Here is a 21,040-nt window from a genome sequence, read left to right on the forward strand (position 1 = left end):
ATGTAAATTATTACTTAGAATTTTCTAGGAAAGGGGTGGTAACTTCTGGGCCATTGCCATGGCATTTGTAAATTGTCATGACGCTTGTGGGAGTGTCTTATGCTAATGAGTAATTAGGGCAGCTAGGGATTGCTTTTGCCCCATCTGCCAGTTTTTGCTGTTTTTTTTTTTTTTATACTTTAGTCTGTCTGGACCAGTTTCTGTTTTGATCAGCAGTGTTGTGACTAGAAAACACGTTCTGCCAGTCTCCTATTCCAGAAATAGATGTAAAATGTAAAATTATTACGTATTAAATACTTTATATTGCATGGTTTTACTTTACTGAATTTTCCAAGAATCAAACTATTCTGTAAATTATAGTTACACTCTGCTTTTTTTTTTTTTTTTTTTGAGACGGAGTCTTGCTCTGCCGCCCAGGCTGGAGTGCAGTGGCCAGATCTCGGCTCACTGCAAGCTCTGCCTCCCGGACACTGTGCTTTTTTTAAGCTTTACCAATACTTGTGCTTCATCTCTGAAATGTAGATGTCCCAGGGAAATACTGTTTGTGGTATCTGAATCTCCAAAACAGCACAACTATATCAATCTACCAATCTACAATGCCACTGCTGTACTCACAGAGGTATGAAGCAGAGATTCAAGAGTGTGAATTTACTGTACCTTCTTGAGTAGTCATGGCCAATTGTTTAAATTGAAATACATATTTTTATTATATAGTACAGTAAGACATATTGATTTTCTTAATTTATGAATTAATTTATCCACAAAGAATTTCACTGGAAGAAAGTAATGAGATAGTTAGGGGATAATTGTTAGAAAACGTGGGGAAACCTGAGAGCACTGGGAAGTTCTGTTTTAAATTATTCACTATATTTTTATTTTCAGGCTAATGGCCAAACATTATCCAGTCTCTTTAGTAAATTAAAATATTTAATATATGCAGAATACCAAAAAACAGAAAGTCCTTTAGTTATGGCTGAAACTGAAATAAAACTTCAAGGTGAGTAGTAGAAAGAATTTTTTACAAAGGCCTCTGCTTTCTTTTTGGAAACACATCTTGATGATAACACCAGTTCATACACAAAAGTGGTTGTGATGGTTAATTTTGGGGGTTGGTTAATTTTAGGTGTGATGGTTAATTTTAGGTTAGTCTTCTGGCTTAAAGTATACCCAGATAGCTGGTAAAGCATTATCTCTAGGTATGTCTTTCAGAAGACATTGGCACTTGAATCACTGGACTGAGTAAGGAAGATCTGCCCTCATTGTGGGCAGGCACCATCTAATCAGCTGAAAGCTTGGATAGAACAAAAAGGCAGAAGAAAGGCTAAGTCTCCTTCTCTCTTCTGGAAATGGCACAAACTTCTTCTGCCCTTGGACATCAGAACTACAGGTTCTTCAACCTTTGGGCCCCGGGACTTCCACCAGTGGCACTCTCCCTGGAGTTCTCAGGCCTTAAGCCACCTCCTCAGCCTCCAACTGAGTTATGCCAACAACTTCCCTGGTTTTGAAAATTTGGAACCTGAACTGAGCCACGCTGCTGACTTTCCTGGTTCTCCAGCTTGCACACAGCATACTATAGGACTTCTCGCCCTTTATAATCATGTGAGCCGGTCCTCCTAATAAATCCCCTCTCATAGACAGGCAGACATCCTATTGGTTCTGTTTCTCTGGAGAACTCTGACTAGTACAGTGATACATCTGGAATTAAGGGAGAAACTCGAAGTTCCCCCAGCTGCTTCCAATGGTTTATCCCACCTCTTTTGCCTAAATATGGCACTCACCTTCCTGACAAAAGTATGATGACAGTCGTAGTGTAAAAAACAAAAAGGAGACAAATAATACTTGCTCCAATTTGGATGATGTCCCGTGCAAATCTCATATTTAAAGTTGATCCCCAGTGTTGGAGGTAGGGCCTAGTGGGCGGTGTCTGGGTCATGGATGCAGTTCCCTCATTCATAGATTAATGACCTTCCTGGGGTGGGGGCGATTGAGTTCTTGCCCTATTAATTCTCATGAGAGTAGGCTGTTAATAAGAGTTTGGAACCTCCCCACCACCTTCTCTCTTGCCTCCTCTCGCACCATCTGATCTCTGCACACACCAGCTCCTTCTTGCCTTTCATCATGAGTGGAAGCTCCCTAAGGCCCTCACCAAAAGCAGATGCTGGTCCCATGTTTCTTGTATAGCTTGCAGAATTGAGAGCCAAATAAACCTCTTTTTTAAATTACTTAGTCTCAGGTATTCCTTTATAGCAACATAAAAATGGATTAAGACAATACTACAAAACAAAGTTTGGAATCAATTACATAACACCCTAAACCTTTGTGGGATACCCACTAGGCATGTAACTTCATCTAACAGGTCATTCTCCATATGTCCAGGAGGAAATGGCACTTGAAAGAGTAAGAAAAGCTCTGCCCTTTAAAAAAGAAAAATGAGAGAGAGAGAAAAAGAAATAAGGGGGCAGTAGAGAGAAAATATGAGTGAAAGCATTAGGGGTACAGTATTTTTAGAATATATTTTGCATTTCTATTTATGGAAAACAAGGCTGAAAGAAGAAAACTCCACCAAGGCAGTGGCACTTAACTTCAGGGAGTCACAAAGTCCTTAGAAAATTTATTGGGAGTTTTTTTTCCTAAAAAACGCATATCCATATTTTATGTTGCAATTCCAGAAGGGTTATGCATCTCCCAAGGCTAACTAAGAAACTAGACTTGGGAAAGGTCAGTGGGGGAGAAGTGAGCAAGTCATCATTTTTTATGCTTCTTAGTTTATATTTCCTCAAAATTATCATGTTGTGTCTCCATTATCTAAGGTCAGTTTCCCTTAAAAGCAAAGCCTGAAACAGGGATTCAGGTGCAGGTGGGGCTGCTCTCAGGATAGAGTAAAGGAGGTAAGACAAAAGAGGAAAAAAGACATACTAAAGGTGGCCTCTGGTGGATTCTCACTTCACCCTGAAATGCACCACAGTCAAGATAACCTGGTAGCAGAAACCAGCCTCAACAACCTCAAGTTAGTCATTAGCTGCAGAATCCTAGTTCTGATGAGGGCAAATCTCTGGAGAAAGGGGCATCTATGAGCCATTAGAAGCCAATGCTCATCACCTGGGGCATGGGTGCACCAACCTGGTAAAAAGGGGCTGGGAGGGGGTACCCACTATACCATCTGAACATAATTTACTTGATATTAAAATAAGACTTCTTTCAAATTGAACTGAATAAATATAGAAACACATATAGATGATCTTAAAAAAAAAAGGCAATATAAACTATTGTGTATTAACTGATCCTTCCATTCAAACACAGGTCAGTAAAACATGCTGTTTTACTGTGCTACCACACTGCATAGGTACAAAATGACACTGCAGACACAGATTGTAAAATAGCTCTAAAATGGCCATTACCTCAGTATATCAATATGTCAATACATGTACGTATCTCATTAAATATCTATTACAGGTAAAATACTGAACAGGAAATGCAAAGAAAACATAAATACATAAGGCTCAGTGAGTAATCTGAATGAGGTTAAAATTTCCATGGATATATGAAATAAATCTCTACCCTTTAAATGGAAAAATCTTATCAACTGGCTATTGGGCTGAATATATCTCATTCAAAAACATTATTTGACAAGTCACCTCTTCAAAATTTTAATCTGTCTGAAGAGCATATTATTGTTTTTGATGTTAAAGTTCTAACAACATGTTAGCAATATACATTATGAATTATCTCATTTATAGTACTTCCTAATATACAGATGCTCAACTTACAATGGGGTTATGTCCCAAAAAAGCCATTAAAAATTGAAATGCAGAAATGCATTTAATACACCTAACCTACTGCATGTCACAGCTCAGCCTAGCCTCCCTTAAACGTGCTCAGAACACTTACATTGCCCTACAGGTGGACAAAATCATCTAACACAAATGCTATTTTATAATAACATTTTGAATACAGAGATGCACATTTTGTAGACATGGTGGAATGCGAACACACAAAGCACAATATCCAAAAAATGCTGGGGACACAGTATAGTCAGCCGTTCAGCCTAATGATTTCATGGCTGACAGGGGAGCTGCAGCTCTCAGTTTCTGCCCCACATTACAAGACAGTGTCAGACTGCATATAGCTAGACTAGGAAAAGATCAAAATTCAAAATTTGAAGTACAGTCTCTACCAAATCCATGTTGCTTTCACCACTGTAAAGTCGAAAAATTGTTAAGTCAAACTGCTATATGTTGGGGACCACCTGTAAATGTATAGACACAGTTTTGACAGGGGAAACTGAGAGTTGCCACATCAAAAAAATAGTTTTCCTTTGGCCAATTACTTTCTAATTAAAATCTATAGCTAAACGGAATCACTGTGCTGTTTTACTGTGCTAATCTGACTAGCACTAAGAATAGATTTCAGAAGTAGAATAGTTGGAAAACTTCTTTTTTCATTCAATACATGGGAACACAGCTATGTCATCCAAAAAGACCAGAATTAGGAAGACCAAATTAGTACGGTACCAGAAAGTAAGAAAAAGGAAGGAAGGAAGGAAGGAAGGAAGGAAGGAAGGAAGGAAGGAAGGAAGGAAGGAAGGAAGGAAGGAAGGAAGGAAGGAGGGGAGGGAGGGAGGGAGGGAGGGAGGGAGGGAGGGAGGGAGGGAGGGAGGGAGGGAAGGAAGGAGGGAAGGAGGGAAGGAGGGAGGGAGGGAAGGAGGGAAGGAGGGAAGGAGGGAGGGAGGGAAGGAGGGAGGGAGGGAACGAAGGAAGGAAGGAAGGAAGGAGGGAAGCAAGGAAGGAAGGAAGGAAGGAAGGAAGGAAGGAAGGAAGGAAGGAAGGAAGGAAGGAAGGAAGGAAGGAAGGAAGGAAGTCAAAAGGACATGAGCCAAACTGCAAGAACTGTTAAGTGGCCAAAACTAGAACAATTTGAAAAATAAAATGATATTATTAGATTATAACCTAAATAGCAAAATAAACTGAGGAGATACTTTAAGACTGTGCAGATATCCTTTTTCTCCTTAATTATAGAGGGAAAATACTAACTTTACAAGGGAGGAAGCTGGCAGACACCATCTTAACAAAGTTGTCCAGGCTAACACCATCAATAATAGGACACACTGATATTTCAAACCTCCAGCTACGACCTAATGAGAAGGGTGACCACCTCTGTGGTATTCATACCAAAATATACCTCAATCTAATCACAAGGAAAAAAAGAAATCAGGCAAACCCAAATTAAGAGCACCCTACAAAATAACTAACCCTAATTCTTCAGAAGTATCAAGGTCATAAAAGATAAGAAACTGTCATTGACTGAAGGAGATATGACAAATAAATGCAAGATGTGATCCTGGATTAGATTCTGGAAGGAAAAAAAAAAAGGACATGGGTGGGAAAACTGGCAAAATCTGAAGCAAGTCTGTAGTTTAGTTAGTAATATTATCTCAGTATTCAATTCTTAGTTTTAATAATTGTACTAATGTTATATAAGATGTAAACATTAGGGTTAGTTGGGTGAAAGGTATACAAGAATTCTCTATACTATTTTTGCAATTCTTTTGTAAGTCTAAAATTATTTCAAAATAAAAAGTTATTTTAAAAGACTAAATTAAAATATTTTAATAGCAGAACTTTTTATAAATAATTTGGGGTAAAAAAAGAAAAACAGAATATCATTATTAAAAAAAAAAGAAGAAGATTTTTTTTTATATTCCCTAAATAAAAAGAAGAGGTTTGTAGAATATTCGGCTATAGTAAATACACACTGAATTGAAGGAGGAAAGGAGACTAACGAAACCACAATCAAGACAAATCCAAGGGTCCTGAGAGGAAGGGTTAAGTAGGTCAGACACAGGTAACAGAATTCCATTCAAAACACAAAATTCTCCAACTGTTTACATTTCCTCCTATTTTCATTCCAAACCTGCTCTGTGCACTGACCTTCTCACCCATTCTCCCAGAACCATTTTACAAAGACCTCTAGTACTACTGTAATCTTAAAACACGGTCAAATTCTTGAGCCAGGCACTGTGCTAAACATTTATAAGCATTAATTAATCCTCAGTAACTTGAGGTATGTCCTCTTTATTGAGGAGAGAGCTGAGGTTTAGGAAAATTCTGGAAGTTGACCATGTTCTTTAATTTAGATTTAAACTCTGTTCTATCTTATCTCCCTCATTCTTATTTCCATATTATTTATCTATGTTATCATCTAAAATCCGATTTCCCTGGGGCTAGTACCATCTAACTGAACATGTCCACTGCCATCAACTTGGGTTGATTCCTCTGTCACTCCACACCTTGCTATCACCCACAATGGACCTAGAGCAAGCTTCTCCAGCTCGCACCCAGGACAGTTTTGAATGTGGCCCTACACAAATTCGAATACTTTCTAATAATCTCATAATGTTTTACATTATGAGATTTTTTTTTGCGGTTTTTTTTTTTTTTTTTTTTTTTTTTTTTTTTTTTTTTTTTTTTTTTTTTAGTTCATCAGCTATCCAAAGTGTTAGTGTATGTTAGTTGTGGTCCAAGACAAGTCTTCTTCTTCCAATGTGGCTCAGGGAAGCCAAAAGACTGGGCACCCCTGCCCTAGAGTGTCCTTGGCTTCCTCGCCAATGCAACCTCCACTTCCACTGTCCTCAGCTACAGTCCTAATGACCACACTTGGTACCTTTTCATTATCTAAAACCTGCTCCGCCACAGGCACCATCAGAATCTCCATAATCCTTATCTCTGACCTCAATCTTCCATCTTGCCACTTCTCCCACTCCCAAACCACCTTTTTCTTCGCCCCAATAAAAACCTCCAGTTTTTTTATCCTTCCATTTTCTTCCAATGCAGGCCACTGTTGATTCATCAATTCTTACAACATTTATGGAAAATCCTACTAGTCTCTCTTTTCACATTTCATACGGTACTTATTTCAAACCTTAGCTATTTTCCAGGAACTATGAAACTACTACTTCTGCCTATCATTCTCAGTAAATAAATTTCAATTCCTTTTATGAAAAGAAAGCTATAATTCCATTTCCTGCTGTTTTACCATTTTATTTGCACACTAATCTCTCCCTACCCAACCAATGCATCTATCCAAAGACATTCCTGTTCATTTATGCTCGAGATCCCCTTTCCTCCCACCTCCAAAAAGGGCATTACATGTCTATTATCCTCTTCTATTTTATTTCACTAAATTCTCTCAGTTGGTTGAGTATCAATATATAAGCAAGTTAATCTTTAATGGATTAAAATTAAACAAAAAAACTTCCCTCAATTCTGGCTCTTTACATGTAACTCTCTGTTTTCTCCCTCACAGATAACATTTAAAAGAAATATTTCTATATATGCTGCCTCCTTCACCGTGCATGGAACACCATGGTCACTTTTTAAATATTTCCTAAATAAAGAAGATAACAGAAAAGTTCTCAAATAGAATTTGCTCATCCTATTTTAGGACAAACCTATGAGATGCAGGTAATCTTCTGGGAGATGGAACTAAAGCTGGAGATGATACAGCCCCAGACTAGAACACTGAGCAATTGCTGCTCCTAAAATTCTCAAGAATCTTCAGATAACACTGATGGGAATAAGTTCCAACTCTGGAGGTAGAAATCTTCAGGTTGTGGCACTGACACAGAGATGGCCAAGCTAAAATCCACCACTTTTCCAGGGAACACTAGCAGAACCACACTAAACCTCAGTGACCTAGAACAGAGTCAATATAACGACTGACCCCTGCCAAGCAGTACCTGGTTGAGGAATGAATGCGGTCAAGGTCCCTTCCAGATTCACTCCATCATCCCTTCCAGACTTTCAAACTTGTGGCCTTGTGTGGTGCTGTGTCCATCCAGAATGAAAGCACACACCTCTTTTGTAACTTGCGCAAGGACACCAAATTAGTCAGCAGCAGCCCTGACCTGGAAACCAGGTCAAGCAAGCAACTTTTAAGACATTCCCAAAGAGTCTTCCTACAAGTTGCATGGGGTCAGAAGTTCCCACACACCAGCAAATTGCCAGTTTGCTACTGCTTTTAGGGACCCTAAGTCCCTACTAGACTGATTTTTTAAAAATAGTACCAAATAAATATTTTTTCACATTTTATTGGAAAAACAGAGGGGGGAAATATGTAATTTAGTACCTGTGCACATACATGCAACTTGTTGGAGCACTAAGGCACAATCAAGCAGAGAACAGCAAGGAGAGAGCAGACATTTTTCCAACTGAATTACACATGTTAGACTCAATATTTTCATTCATGGCTGTGGATTTTACAAGACAGCACGCTCATTAAATTTACATACATCAAGTTGAGCAGGACAGTTAACACCATGGAGAGTCAGATTAAATTTAAAATGATTGACTATTTGCAGAATTAAGTGAATATATACAAGCAGCAAGTTGCTGAAGATGGTCAGGTGGAAGGATATTCAACCAAAAAGGAAAAACACTACAGACAGGCAGAGCATGACTAGCATTACAAAATGGATACGCGAAATACAGTATTATAATGGAACAATAAGCATAATGTTGGAAGACAAAAATTGGAAGCACTGCCATAGCAAAACCAAACATTTATTCATACTAAGTCAACAGCAAATCATCTAATTTCAATAACATTATGTTTTGTTTTAGGGGTTAAAGCCAACATAATTATTCTTGGTAGCAGTCTCTGTTTTGCTAGCATTATATTATTAAAGCCACAAATTGGTTAAGCATCTTAAGAGGTCCACAATGATCCCCTAATTTCCCCTTTTGTGACAGAGCTCAACATCATATAAGCACAATTTTATCCAGAGTTCTGCTAAAGGTGTAATTCTGTTCTTAACTACATTTGAATTCATCTTTGACATCACACAATATCAAATGGTCAAGCTTTTCATTACACTAAGGTTTTTACTACCATGAAAGGCTTAGTGCCAAATTAAAAAAACAGAAGATTTCATGACCTCATTCAGGGTCATTATACACTGTTGAATAGGGCAGACTAAATGAATCTTATCTAGTTCTGCAATTTAATAAATTTTATTCTTAGATTGGGTTTAGACATAATTAGAAAACTAAAAGATAAATACTACCAAGAACCTGGAACTTAGAATTAACTTTATTACTACTTTTCTATATTCAAGCTGTCTATAAATACATTGAGGCTATAAAATAGCTTAAAACAGCTATAAAATCTTTTGCCTATGAGCTTTACTATGTCCTTACAGTAAACCTTTAAATAATCATTTTTAACACAAATGTGATTATTAAAAAGTTATATTTTTTGGTTTTACTAATAGCAGGGTTGAAATTCCATTGTCTTATCCAGTAGACACTGGATTACTCAATTCCCATTAAAATTAAAAGAAAGTCAGATGGCTAGCTCATTAATAGAACAGCAGCCAAAGAATGACATTTACCCAGAGATTGATAATGAACTCATAAACACTATTTTTTGGCCAAATATTCTAACTGGAGAATATGGGAAGAGTGTAAACTATCTTAATTGAAAAACAAATTTCAGTTGATCATAATGCAGTATCAAGGAACATACACACACACACACACACACACACACACAATGAGATAATAAGAAATTTAAATATCACTTTTCTTTCATATACTGTAAATTTTAGCAGAACACACAAGAAGTGAGCTGAATATTCAGAAAGCTGCACAACTCTAATTTATTTTGGAATGTAACCTTGCCAGAATTGTTCAAGTGTATGCATAAGCACCTACAATCACAGACAACTGTTGTGTAATCCTACAGATAAGAACACCGCCAGTGATTGGCCAGGCGTGGTGGCTCATGCCTGTAATCCCAGCACTTTGGGAGGCCGAGGCAGGCGGATCGCGAGGTCAGGAGATCGAGACCATCCTGGCTAACACGGTGAAACCCCATCTCTACTAAAAAATACAAAAAAAATCAGCCAGGAGTGGTGGCGGGCACCTGTAGTCCCAGCTACTTGGGAGGCTGAGGCAGGAGAATGGCATGAATCCAGGAGGCGGAGCTTGCAGTGAGCTGAGATTGCACCACAGTACTCCATCCAGCCTGGACAGAGCGAGACTCCATCTCAAAAAAAAAAAAAAAAAAAAACACTACCAGTGATGAAAAAGGATCTTCATTCATATATTTGTTTTTCAACTTTTCTAAGTAAATGACAATTTCTTCATAAATTACATAAAGGATAAAATGGTCATTTGACTTAAGATACAACTTTTTTCTTAAGGCCAACTTTTTTACAGAAGAAAACATGACTGAGAAAAGGCCTTCACAGGTATACACAAATAATTGCCTGCACAGCTCCTAATTGGTGAAATAGCATGCTAAAATATTACCATAACATTTATCCCTTTAAAATTCCTCCCTCTAACCATTTTAGTGGTGCTAAAAAAATCCCACCAGGCAAAATCCAATACACCTAAATCATTTATTTTCTCATTTATCTGGATCTGGAAGAAACAACTAAACATTGACATTATCCCCCTGACAAACACAACCCATGAATCAACTTGATAATTGCCTTGAACTACTATACTCTCTCCCTCTTCCTCTTCATACTTGGGTTATTATTTGGATTGCTTTTAAACCACCTTTCCCTGAATTTTTCAATTTCTACTCAATGGAGAGGGAAAAGAGTGACAAGTAATAAATCAGAACAAAGCATTCCCACAGAACCTCTCTCATTTTATCTAGTCAAGCCTTAATATACGTTTTTAGTTTGTAAGAAATAGAAAATGTTCATGATATAGGAAAGTAGATTTGTAAAGAATACTAATACTTGAAATAAGCTGCTGGTAGAAATCCACAGCTGTCAATAAACACTTAAGAGAATTAACACAAAGGGGTCTTTGTTGGTTTTTCTTTTCATTCAGACTCTTGGTTGATCCTTAAGATATTCCTTGCACACTCAACACAATAGGTATTCATTTATTTGACCAACATAATAGCTATGCGTAAATTTTTAACACCAAGAATTAAAGAGAATAAAGAAAGAAAGAAAAATTGTCATTAGTATGTACCCTAAGAGTAGCAATATGGAATAAGCTTAGCAAGATGAACCTTCCCCACCTCTATACCGAAAATATCAAAAGCACATGGTCATATCTGATTTTTATCGGTTCACCTGAGCTCTTCTTTTCTCCTCTGGAAAAAGGGCTCTTAGATATTAAGGTTTATTATACAGTTGCAGTGACTAAGACAACAGACATAAATGCAGAATTAGACAAACCAACTGATGGACAAAAATCAAACCTCAGAAACAAACCCACATGTGCAAAAACTTGATCTGTAACACTAGAGATATTACAAATCATAAAAGAGAATGAACTATTCAAATAAATGCTGCTGGGAAAACTATGTGGAAAAAAATTGGATCCACCTCTCACATCAGGCATAGAGATATATATTTCTAATAATTTTAAATGAAAATATAGGAGAATGGATTTATGATGTCAGGATAGATTTCTTCAACAATATACAAAAAGGACAAACCATAAAAAGCTTGATAAATTTGACCACAATTTTACATTTTTGTACTTCAGCTCCCCTTCCCCACTAACAAAAGTAAAAAGACAAGATTCGGACTAGGACAAGATATTTGCAACACCTAAAAACGGAACACATGAGTATTATTCTGGCTATACGGGAAATTCTACAAATCAATATGAAAAAGATGGAAATCTCAAACAACAAAATGGGCAAAAATATAAACAGGAAATTCACAGAAGAGTAAACCAAAGGGCCAATAAGCATGTGAAAAGATGTTCGGATACATTTATAATCAGAAAAATATAAATCTTTAAAGTATGAGATATCCTGTTTACATTTGTTTACTTGCAAAACTTAAAAAGTCTAATACTAATGCAAACCGGGATGTTCTACAAATCAACCAGCCTGCAATCTTCAAAATTGTCAAATTCATAAAATACAAGGAAACATAGGAAATATTCCAGACTGAAGATTTTAAAAACGTAACTGAATGCAACATATGATTCTGAACTAGATTCTTTTGCTATAAAGAGCATATTGATACTATTGATAAAACTTTAATAGTGTCTGAGGTAGAAATTGATTAGTGTTAACTTTCTGATTTTGGTGGTTGTATTGTGGTTATATAGAAGGAAGTCCTTACTTGTAGAAAATATACACTAAAGTATTAGAGGATTGTGGGGCATTGAATCAGCAATTTACCATCAAATATCTCAGAAGAAAAAAGGTTTTGTTCCATACAACTGTATTCTTATACAGAAAAAAAAAAAAAAAAAAAGGAAAGTTTCTTTAATGTATGGGACCAAAACTATTGGATTCAGGGTACTATTCACCTCAGGGAAGAAAAGAAGATAAAAGCGGGAATTAGAAGAATTACAAAAGGGAATTCAATTATACCTGTGGTTGTATTTTTAATATTATGTTCTACATTTTTTGTATGCCTGAAATACTGTATAATTTAAAAAAACACTGCGGGACAAAATTAGATTCCACTCTATGTTATACACGGAAAATTGTTTCAAAGTCAAATATGAATGTCTTTGGTATTATCCAAACCAGGTTTCCCACACTGAAAAGCCAATATATGTATTAGACAGTAGGTCATCTAAGTTCTTACTACCAGGACATACTTCAAACATATGCTTAAGAGATGATGATGGCATTTTATAAATGTGCTTTCTCCTACATTACAAAAAAGTCTGATAAACATCTTCCCAATAAAAAAATAGAACATCACTATTCATACTTAAGTACTTTGTGCAATTTTATCAGGTCATTTTTTCTACAGTTACAACAATTCTAGACAGGAAGTCCAGAATTAAAATGATTTTTGTCAGAATGATTTTGATATCACTGGCACTCATTTAATGCCTGTTAATGACAGCATCCTGATAGATGAGCTTTCTTGCACAGCTTTCATTCTCTCAACTGATAGTGAAAATAAGAAAAGGTAGAATGCATGAAAAAAGCTATCTTCCTTTCGTTATTTTAATATTTTTGTGTTATTGGGCTGACTAGCAATTAAAGCTAATCTCCATCTAGGTATAGTGTCTAAGGTGAAGAGAAATATAGTATCCTAGAAATCTAAGTTAGGAAGCTGCACTTAACAGACATTTGTTTGGTATGATAAACCAATGGATGATACTGCATGGATTTAATCTAATGGGAAGACAGATATCTAAAAAACGAAAAGTAAAAAAAGAATGTATTTCACAATGGACTCAATACACAAGCAGTTCTGAGAAGCAGATTTAAGGGATCCGTAACCCAGAGAGCATATGCGAAGATAACTAGAGTCATGCTTGAACTAAGACTTAAAGTATGTATAAGGCCAGGCGCGGTGGCTCACATCTATAATCCCAGCACTTCGGGAGGCCAAGGCGAGTGGATCACGTGAGGTCAGGAGTTCGAGACCAGCCTGGCCAACATGGTGAAACCCCATCTCAACCAAAAATACAAAAATTAGCTGGCATGGTGGTGTGTGCCTGTAGTCCCCACTACTCAGGAGGTTGAAGCAGGGATTGCTTGAACCCAGGCGGCAGAGGTTGCAATAAGCCAAGATTGTGCCACTGCACTCTAGCCTGGGTGACACAGCAAGACTCCATCTCAAAAAAAAAAAAAAAAAAATACAAAAATGAAGTATAAGAATTCTCTAACAGAGGCAGAAAGGGAGATAAATGGCAGAGAACACTGCAATATCCTAGATAAGAGGACATGAAAGCTTGAACTAAAGCAGGGGGGAAATAAAATTAAGAGCTAAAGAGGACAGAGAAGTAAATGGATGTGACCGATGCCTTAATGAGATCAAGTATGACTCCCAAGTATGACTTCAGTGGGGACTTTTGAGATAGGAAATTAAGAGTGAAGCAGAAATTTTGGTGAGTGGGTGGGTGGGTGTGTCGGGGGGTATATTTAATATGATGAGTTCACTTTCTGATGTGTTGAGGTTCAGCATCTTTTAGAAAGCTGGATTATAACTGCTCTTCTGTAGAAGACATACCAAGGTGTCACAATATAAAAGATATTCTACAACATGAAAGGGCTCCAGTCCCCCAAAAGGAGTGTGCAGAAAACTCAAGTGTATAAAGATAAGACTGAGAGGCAGAGGCAACACCCAGAGGAAGTAAAAGAACATATAGAAGAGGGGATATGGAGAGTAAACTGGAAAAAAACTGGCCAGAGAGAAGGAAAATTAGGAAAAGTAAAGTAAACAAGTGTGTGCCACAGTGACACACACTTCTTTCACATGGTGTGTGACTGCCACAGAACCAGTCAAGCCGACCAGGATTTCTCACTTACAGAACTATAATAAATGTGTGTTGCTTTAAACAAAAAGTCCATGGTAATTTGTTATAGCAGCAATAGGAAACTAATACAACACTCTAGGGTACCAATAGATACCTTAGGCCAGCAAGTGCTCATTTCTTCCCTCCCCCTACCCCAATCTAATCTTAGAAGAGACAGATTCAGCCCAGAGAATAGGGAAGAATGGAAAAGCAAGATGGAGAAACAGAAGAGGCCAACCACATCCCCAACAATTGCCCCTACCGGAGACTAGAAATGGAACAAACTTGAACAGGGGAAAAGGAGCAGCTTTCTTTGGGTGAAAATTAATTTATATTAAGCTAGGATTTTTATTATCTGAAACCAATAGGAAATATCTGGAACCCACCTGGGACTTTTAACCAGGGTCAGAAGAAAAATAAGCTGAGAGGCTGATTTAAAGGTTGTTCAACAGCTGGAATAAACTAGCCACTTCCAACTTATACCGATTATGTTCACCTCGTTCAAGAAAAACTACTTACAAGTATCTAAGAGTTCTGGAGTAATCACTGAAATTGACTTTAGAAACGGAAGTTATAAATGCAGTGACAAACACAACTATTTCACATATCTAATAGTCATACAGAAACCAATATGGGCTTTGAGCTAGAATTTCAGCTTTCACCTAAAGACAAACAGGGGAAAAAGCCTTTAGGTATAACTAAAAATTCAACACCACTTTTAAGAATGCACACGGAAACTAAACTATTACCCAGAGATGAAGTAAATCAATTTCCCAAGTGAAATGAATACAAATGTTGAAGTTATTACACTGTACTTCACATTCATTAAATAATCAAGTCAGCACAGTCTTTCAAAGGACTGTCTTGAGGAGGGAAAAGAGGTGTTCTTCAAAACAAAGTTGTTACTTCATGTAAAAATTACTAAATACCTTTGATAATGATAAATAAGAACAATCATTTTTAAAATTGCACAATGCCAAAGCAAAGAACCTAGATGCAAACTTTAAATGGTATAAAGCCTCTGTAGGTACAAATGCCAAAAGGTTACCATGTCTGATTATTCAATGTTGCTTTCTCAAGAGAATTCTTACTAATAAAAATGTAACAGATATGTATAAGCCACAAATCAAGCCAGTTTAAATCTAGCATTCTCCAGACATAGAAATAGCTCTAAATTTGTCAAAAATATGGTATGCTGAGAAGTTTGAAAAATATCCTAATCCACATTTAAAGAAGGCAAAAATACCCTTCAAAAGCCTTTCAGCTTCAGAATCAACAGCAAGTTTTCCCTGCAGAGTATTGTAATATACTCAAGGAATCAGTAAGGGAAAGAAAGAATCTGTTCCTTATTTTTTAAAAAGGCCTTCGTTGTAACCATCTTGTCCCTTAGCAAACTGGACAGCCCTGAGAAGGCAACAATTTCATTTTATTTCTGCTGAGTTACTCCAGTGAGGATTTGATCACCGAAATCTAATGCCAATAGGTAGACCTGCTTAAGGATGAAAAAGTGATGTGGCCTAGTTATTTTAAAAAGTATTCTGTAAATATTTCAAAAATGCTGATATTCATCTGACCTCTAAATAATATTAAAATTTATAGTATTAGCCCCCTCCCAGCTAACAGTAACAGAACACTAGCATAAACTATATTCAGTACTTCCTACGTAGTTGTACTTTTAACTTCTGGAAATAAAATGTGGCCTCCATAAATATTTAACATCAATGGGCTACTTAGTCCACTTACTCAGATGGCAGCAACAATTATGATGAAATTTTTTAACCTAGTAGCCACAAGTGAACCATAAAAGTGCCATCCTGGAATCTCATGGATGGATAACTTACGTGAGTGGTTCGATATATAGCACGTAGATGGGAGAAAACAGCACTTGACGATCTTGAGTCCTCAAAGATAGTACTGAAGAGAGTTATCTTCATATAAGCCTCATTAACAGAGACAAAGGCTAACCAGAAAAAGGTTAGGCACCCAGAAAAAGACTTAAAGGTGAGTTCAAGTCTCTACAGACATAAATGATGCATAAAGAACCTGGTTATCCTAAAAACTAAGGAAAGAATAGAACAAGTCAGGTCTAAGATCCAGCCCATAACAAAGAAAACAGTAGAGCACAGTGACTATCATTTTAACATGGACTGGACTCAGACCACTTAGGTCAGGGATCCCCAACCCCATTAGGAACTGGGCCACACAGCAGGAGGTGAGCAGCAGGCCAGCCAGCATTACCGGCTGAGCTCCGCCTCCTGTCAAATCAGCAGTGGCATTAGATTCTCATAGGAACACAAACTCCATGGTAAATTGTGCATGCTCCTTATGAGAATCTAACTAATGCCTGATGATGTGAGGTGGAACAGTTTCATCCCAAAATCATCTCCACCACCCCCGAAACGCTCATGGAAAAATTGTCTTCCATAAAATCAGTCCCTGGTGCCAAAAAGGATGGGGACCGCTGACTTAGATAATCTACTCAAGACAAAAATATACCATTCGATACTTTGGAGTATTTGTTTTTACATACTCTCTGCGAAACCAAAACCTGGTAGGTTGTTTTTCTTCAGATTTCGTATTTTTGTAATCCAAAAACTCTTTGTGGCCAAAGTGCTATCTTAAGTGACATCAGAAATTAGCCCATGGAATATGACTACCAAAAATGCTTAGAGTTCCATTAACATGAGCAAAAGCTAAGGCTTTTTCCTCAAACATTTCCTAAAGAATCAAATTCTTACCATCATTTTTTCAAAAAGTTCTAAGAGTTCACTCTCTGACAATGGCTTTGGAAAGTTCTCCATCATCTCTAAAGGTGCCGCTGAGCAATCACTGCTTGCAAATGTCATCTTCAGGTTGGGAAGTGGAGGTCTCTCTTTCTTGCTCCCTGGAATTCTTATGCTGGCAAATTTGTCCAGCTACAAAGAAAGACAGAATGACACACGTTAAGTATTTCCTTTCCCAACATTTATCTCATCTCAAAAATGAGAAAAACAAAGAGGGCCAATCGCGTTATCATTGTGATTTCATCAGGAGGCATTCAGCATTGGAATATTTAAAATTAAAAATAATAATAAAGAGTGGTGAAAATTTTTCAGTAACCGTTCTATCTAAAGATAGACAACATTGAAAGAGTCCTTCTAATCTTAAAACCTCACATAGATTTGAGATTCTAATGACAGGTGACCTTTGCTTTATATATTAGTAAATTAAGCAGTTTAGAAAGAAGATTACTTAATTTAGGGTTGGTCCCAAACTAGTACTCAGTGTCCCATCCCCCACCCCTTCCTGGCCCCTTTGCCTATTGCCCTTTCCGTAATGCATACTGTCTCTTGGAATGGGGGTGGGAGGGGAACATGATTTAGGAATTTTTAGGAATTGAATTATCTTCATAGTTTATTGGCCTGATAAACTATTTATCTTTGTTCAGGCTGGTCAGTATGTAAACTTCTTGAATATCTACAAGAGAGAATGGTTAAGGCCTTAAGAAATAAGCTAGATTTTTGTTGCAATTAGATTTCTTCTATAACTAGATAATCAAATAGCTTGCTGACATTTCAAAAAAGCATAGATATTCGTTTACAAAGCTAATAATTCATTTATTCAAAATTGTTTGAATTTCACAAGTTCTATTGCTCACAAAGAACCCAGACTCATACATTTCATGAGTCATACAATGTTTCAACAATCAAAAATGCAAAAAAGTCTTAAGCTGAACCAGGCATCAAGAATACAAGTATACTCAAACAGCACAGTGATTCCATGAGTTTTTCATCATTGCTGTATACATTTTAAGCTACTGTTCTCACCACATATACTGTATATAAACCTGTACTATTCATTATGGTAGCCACTAGCTATGTATGATTATTAAATTAAATTGAATGATATTAAAAATTCAGTTCCTTCATTGAACTAGCCTACATTTCAAGTGCTCAAGAGCCACATGTGGCTTGTGGCCAGCATACTAATGCATATAGAACATCTCCATCATTGCAAAAAGTTTTAATGGACAGAGCTAGTATAGCCATTAAAAACACCTGATACCTCAAAGTCTCAATTTAAAAGGACAATTAAGTCACAGTATTGTTTACTCAATTCACTAAAGAAATAGGATTTCTTCAAATAATGAGACGTAAAGGTAAGTATTATCTTTCGAAACAGGTTTCTAAATTTACTGTGAAGATAATGTCTACGAAAAATACTATGTACTGCACTCACCCATGGTCCACCTAACATCACTTAAACATTAAAGAACTAAGAATACGACAGCTTCCTGTAGGATTTAGAAAGTTGTCAAAAAACACCACTGCTCTCATTCTAACGACCAAAACAAACCAGAAAACATATAAAGTTATACTTGCTGCTGTTATCAACCCAACAGAAAATTGAGGACCCAAAGAAACTTACAAGGATCAAATACCAGAAAACAACAAGATGCTCTTATCCCTGACAAACAGTTGAGGAAGAAGAATAAGTTAAACAAGGGTAAAGAAAAGCCAGCCAAATTTTTAAGGAAATATTGATAGCTGCATGGGTGTTGGCATTAGAATTTCAAGGAGCCCCACATGAAGCCCAAGCCATTTGGCAAGTCTATACCCACCTACCAATTCTTTCCCCTAGTCTTCACCAACTGAATGGGGTAGTAAGCCAACGGTTCGGAGCAGAACAGGAAAGCTGTATGAATACTTCATAAGGCATATGCAAACAGGTGCCCTCCAAAGGCCATAGACTAGGCAAAAGAATGGAGAGAAATTCCCATGACACATTCTGGACTTTCAAAGAGCATGTCATAATGCCATCTAAAGGCTGGGGCAAAGCCTGGTCAAAGAGATTTCCTGAAGAAATAGCCAGAAGTAGAACTGAAAACAAAAAGAGAACTCTACATTAACCCTAAAATTGGCAATTTTTTCCTGAAAGGATATAATGAAGAGTAGACATTACACATGAGATGAATAATTGCAGCAGCAAAGTCACAGAAACTATTTTTTTTTAAAAAAAGGATGAATTAGAAATAAAAAATAGATCAGAAATGAAGATTTTCTTAGATGAGCTTAACAGTCACCTGGAAAGCTGAGGAAGAATCAGTGAACCTAAACCCAGATTGATAGAAAGTTCCAAACTCAAACACAAACAAAATAATGAGATAGAAAAAAAAATGAGTATGATCTGTGATACAACATCAGATGTTGTAACACAAGTGTAACTGGGGTCCAGAAGCAGAAGAGAGAGTGGAAATGGTACAGAAGAAATATTTCAGAAGATATGACTAAGAATTTTCCAAAATTGATTAAATATATATATATGTATAACTCAATTCACAGATCCAAGAAGCTCAGCAAAACCCAAAAAGAATACAAAAGACACACACACAGACAGACACACACACACACACACACACACACACACCCCTACATACCCCTAAGCACTTCATGGTCAAACTGCTGAAAGTTAAAAATAAACAGCAAACCATAAAAGTACAGCCAGAGAAGTAAAAATACATTATATACACAAGAAAAAAAATGATATGACAGCTAATTTCTCACCAGAAACAATGGTGGCAAAAGATAATGGAATGGCATCTTTAAAGTGCTGAAAGAAAGGTAGGGTTGACTCTTGAACAACACAGGGATTAGGGCAGTCAAAGTCCACATATAACTTTTGACTCCCCAGAAACTTAACTACTTATATGCTCCTGTTAACTGGAAACCTTGCCAATAACATAAACAGTCAATTAATACATTGTTGTATGTTAAATGTATTTACTGTATTCTTATAAGTTAGAGAAAACAAAATTTTATTAAAAAGAAAGAAAATACATTCACAATACTGTACTATATTTATCAATACTGTAAGTTTACATCATATGTTTACAAGATGAATTGTCTCCTGAAATGGTGACCAACGCAGCTACAGACCTCAATCTATACAATTCACGTATCGAGCAATTCACCTTTTTCTTGTAATGTTATGAGTTTTCTCTGATTCTTGGGAGCACTTCAAGCATCACTAGTGGCACTTTGTATGGGTCCCATGGTGTTACTCAGGGTTTACGGTATTGCCCTAAACATGATGAAAAATACTCAAGAACCGCAAGAGATCAGTTTTTACTGAAATACGCAATTTACTGGAGAGATTAACTGCTCAAGTGGAGGTGATTAGTGTCACATGACATTTTAAGTAGATACTCAACACACTTGAGCTCACCGGAATAGCAACCAGAGGTGACTACAACATTAACAGAGTAACATAGTGTGCGGTACAGTTAATTTCATAAAGTTATAGTTCAATACTGCATCTTTACATTTGTTCACATTTCTCTTGACTGCAAATGGTACCATCTTTAGTTCATGCTTGTGCCTATAAGTTTTGATTAATTTTAACTTTTTTATAATAGATTTGTAAATGTTTTACGGTATTAAGTGAGAAAATAGACTACTATTTAAATATATTCAAGACATACAGAACTTTTTCTTTTTTCGATATTTCTAATCAGTTTGTCTGCAAGTTTTTTCAAATTATTGAAAATTTTGAAATATCTCCAATATATTTCTTTGAAAAAAAACCTGTGTGTAAGGGGAGCTGTGCAGTTCAAATCAATGCTGTTCCAGGATCAACTGTAGTGTTATCCTGGGATTCCATATACAGTGAAACTACTTTTCATAAGTAGAAACAAAAGAAACACACTTTCAGACAAAAACAGAGATAATCTGTCTCCAGCAGACCTGTACTACAAAAAGTGTAAAATAAGTTTTTCAGGCTGTAGGGAAGTGATACATATATAACTTTTTCTT

At 36.7% G+C, this 21,040-nt stretch overlaps 1 protein-coding gene across 2 annotated transcripts in view; it reads right to left on the bottom strand.

The window, feature by feature from the left end:
• DIAPH3 (diaphanous related formin 3) overlaps positions 1-21,040 on the bottom strand; it is a 496,891-nt gene that overhangs the window by 425,347 nt on the left and 50,504 nt on the right. For both annotated transcript variants that reach the window (XM_050766531.1, XM_050766532.1), the window contains one exon: positions 16,988-17,164. In XM_050766531.1, the coding sequence (XP_050622488.1) occupies positions 16,988-17,164 (177 nt within the window). The remainder of the gene's footprint in view (positions 1-16,987; positions 17,165-21,040) is intronic.

Source organism: Macaca thibetana, chromosome 17, assembly GCF_024542745.1.
Source record: "Macaca thibetana thibetana isolate TM-01 chromosome 17, ASM2454274v1, whole genome shotgun sequence".
In the NCBI taxonomy this organism is placed as follows: Eukaryota; Metazoa; Chordata; class Mammalia; order Primates; family Cercopithecidae; genus Macaca; species Macaca thibetana.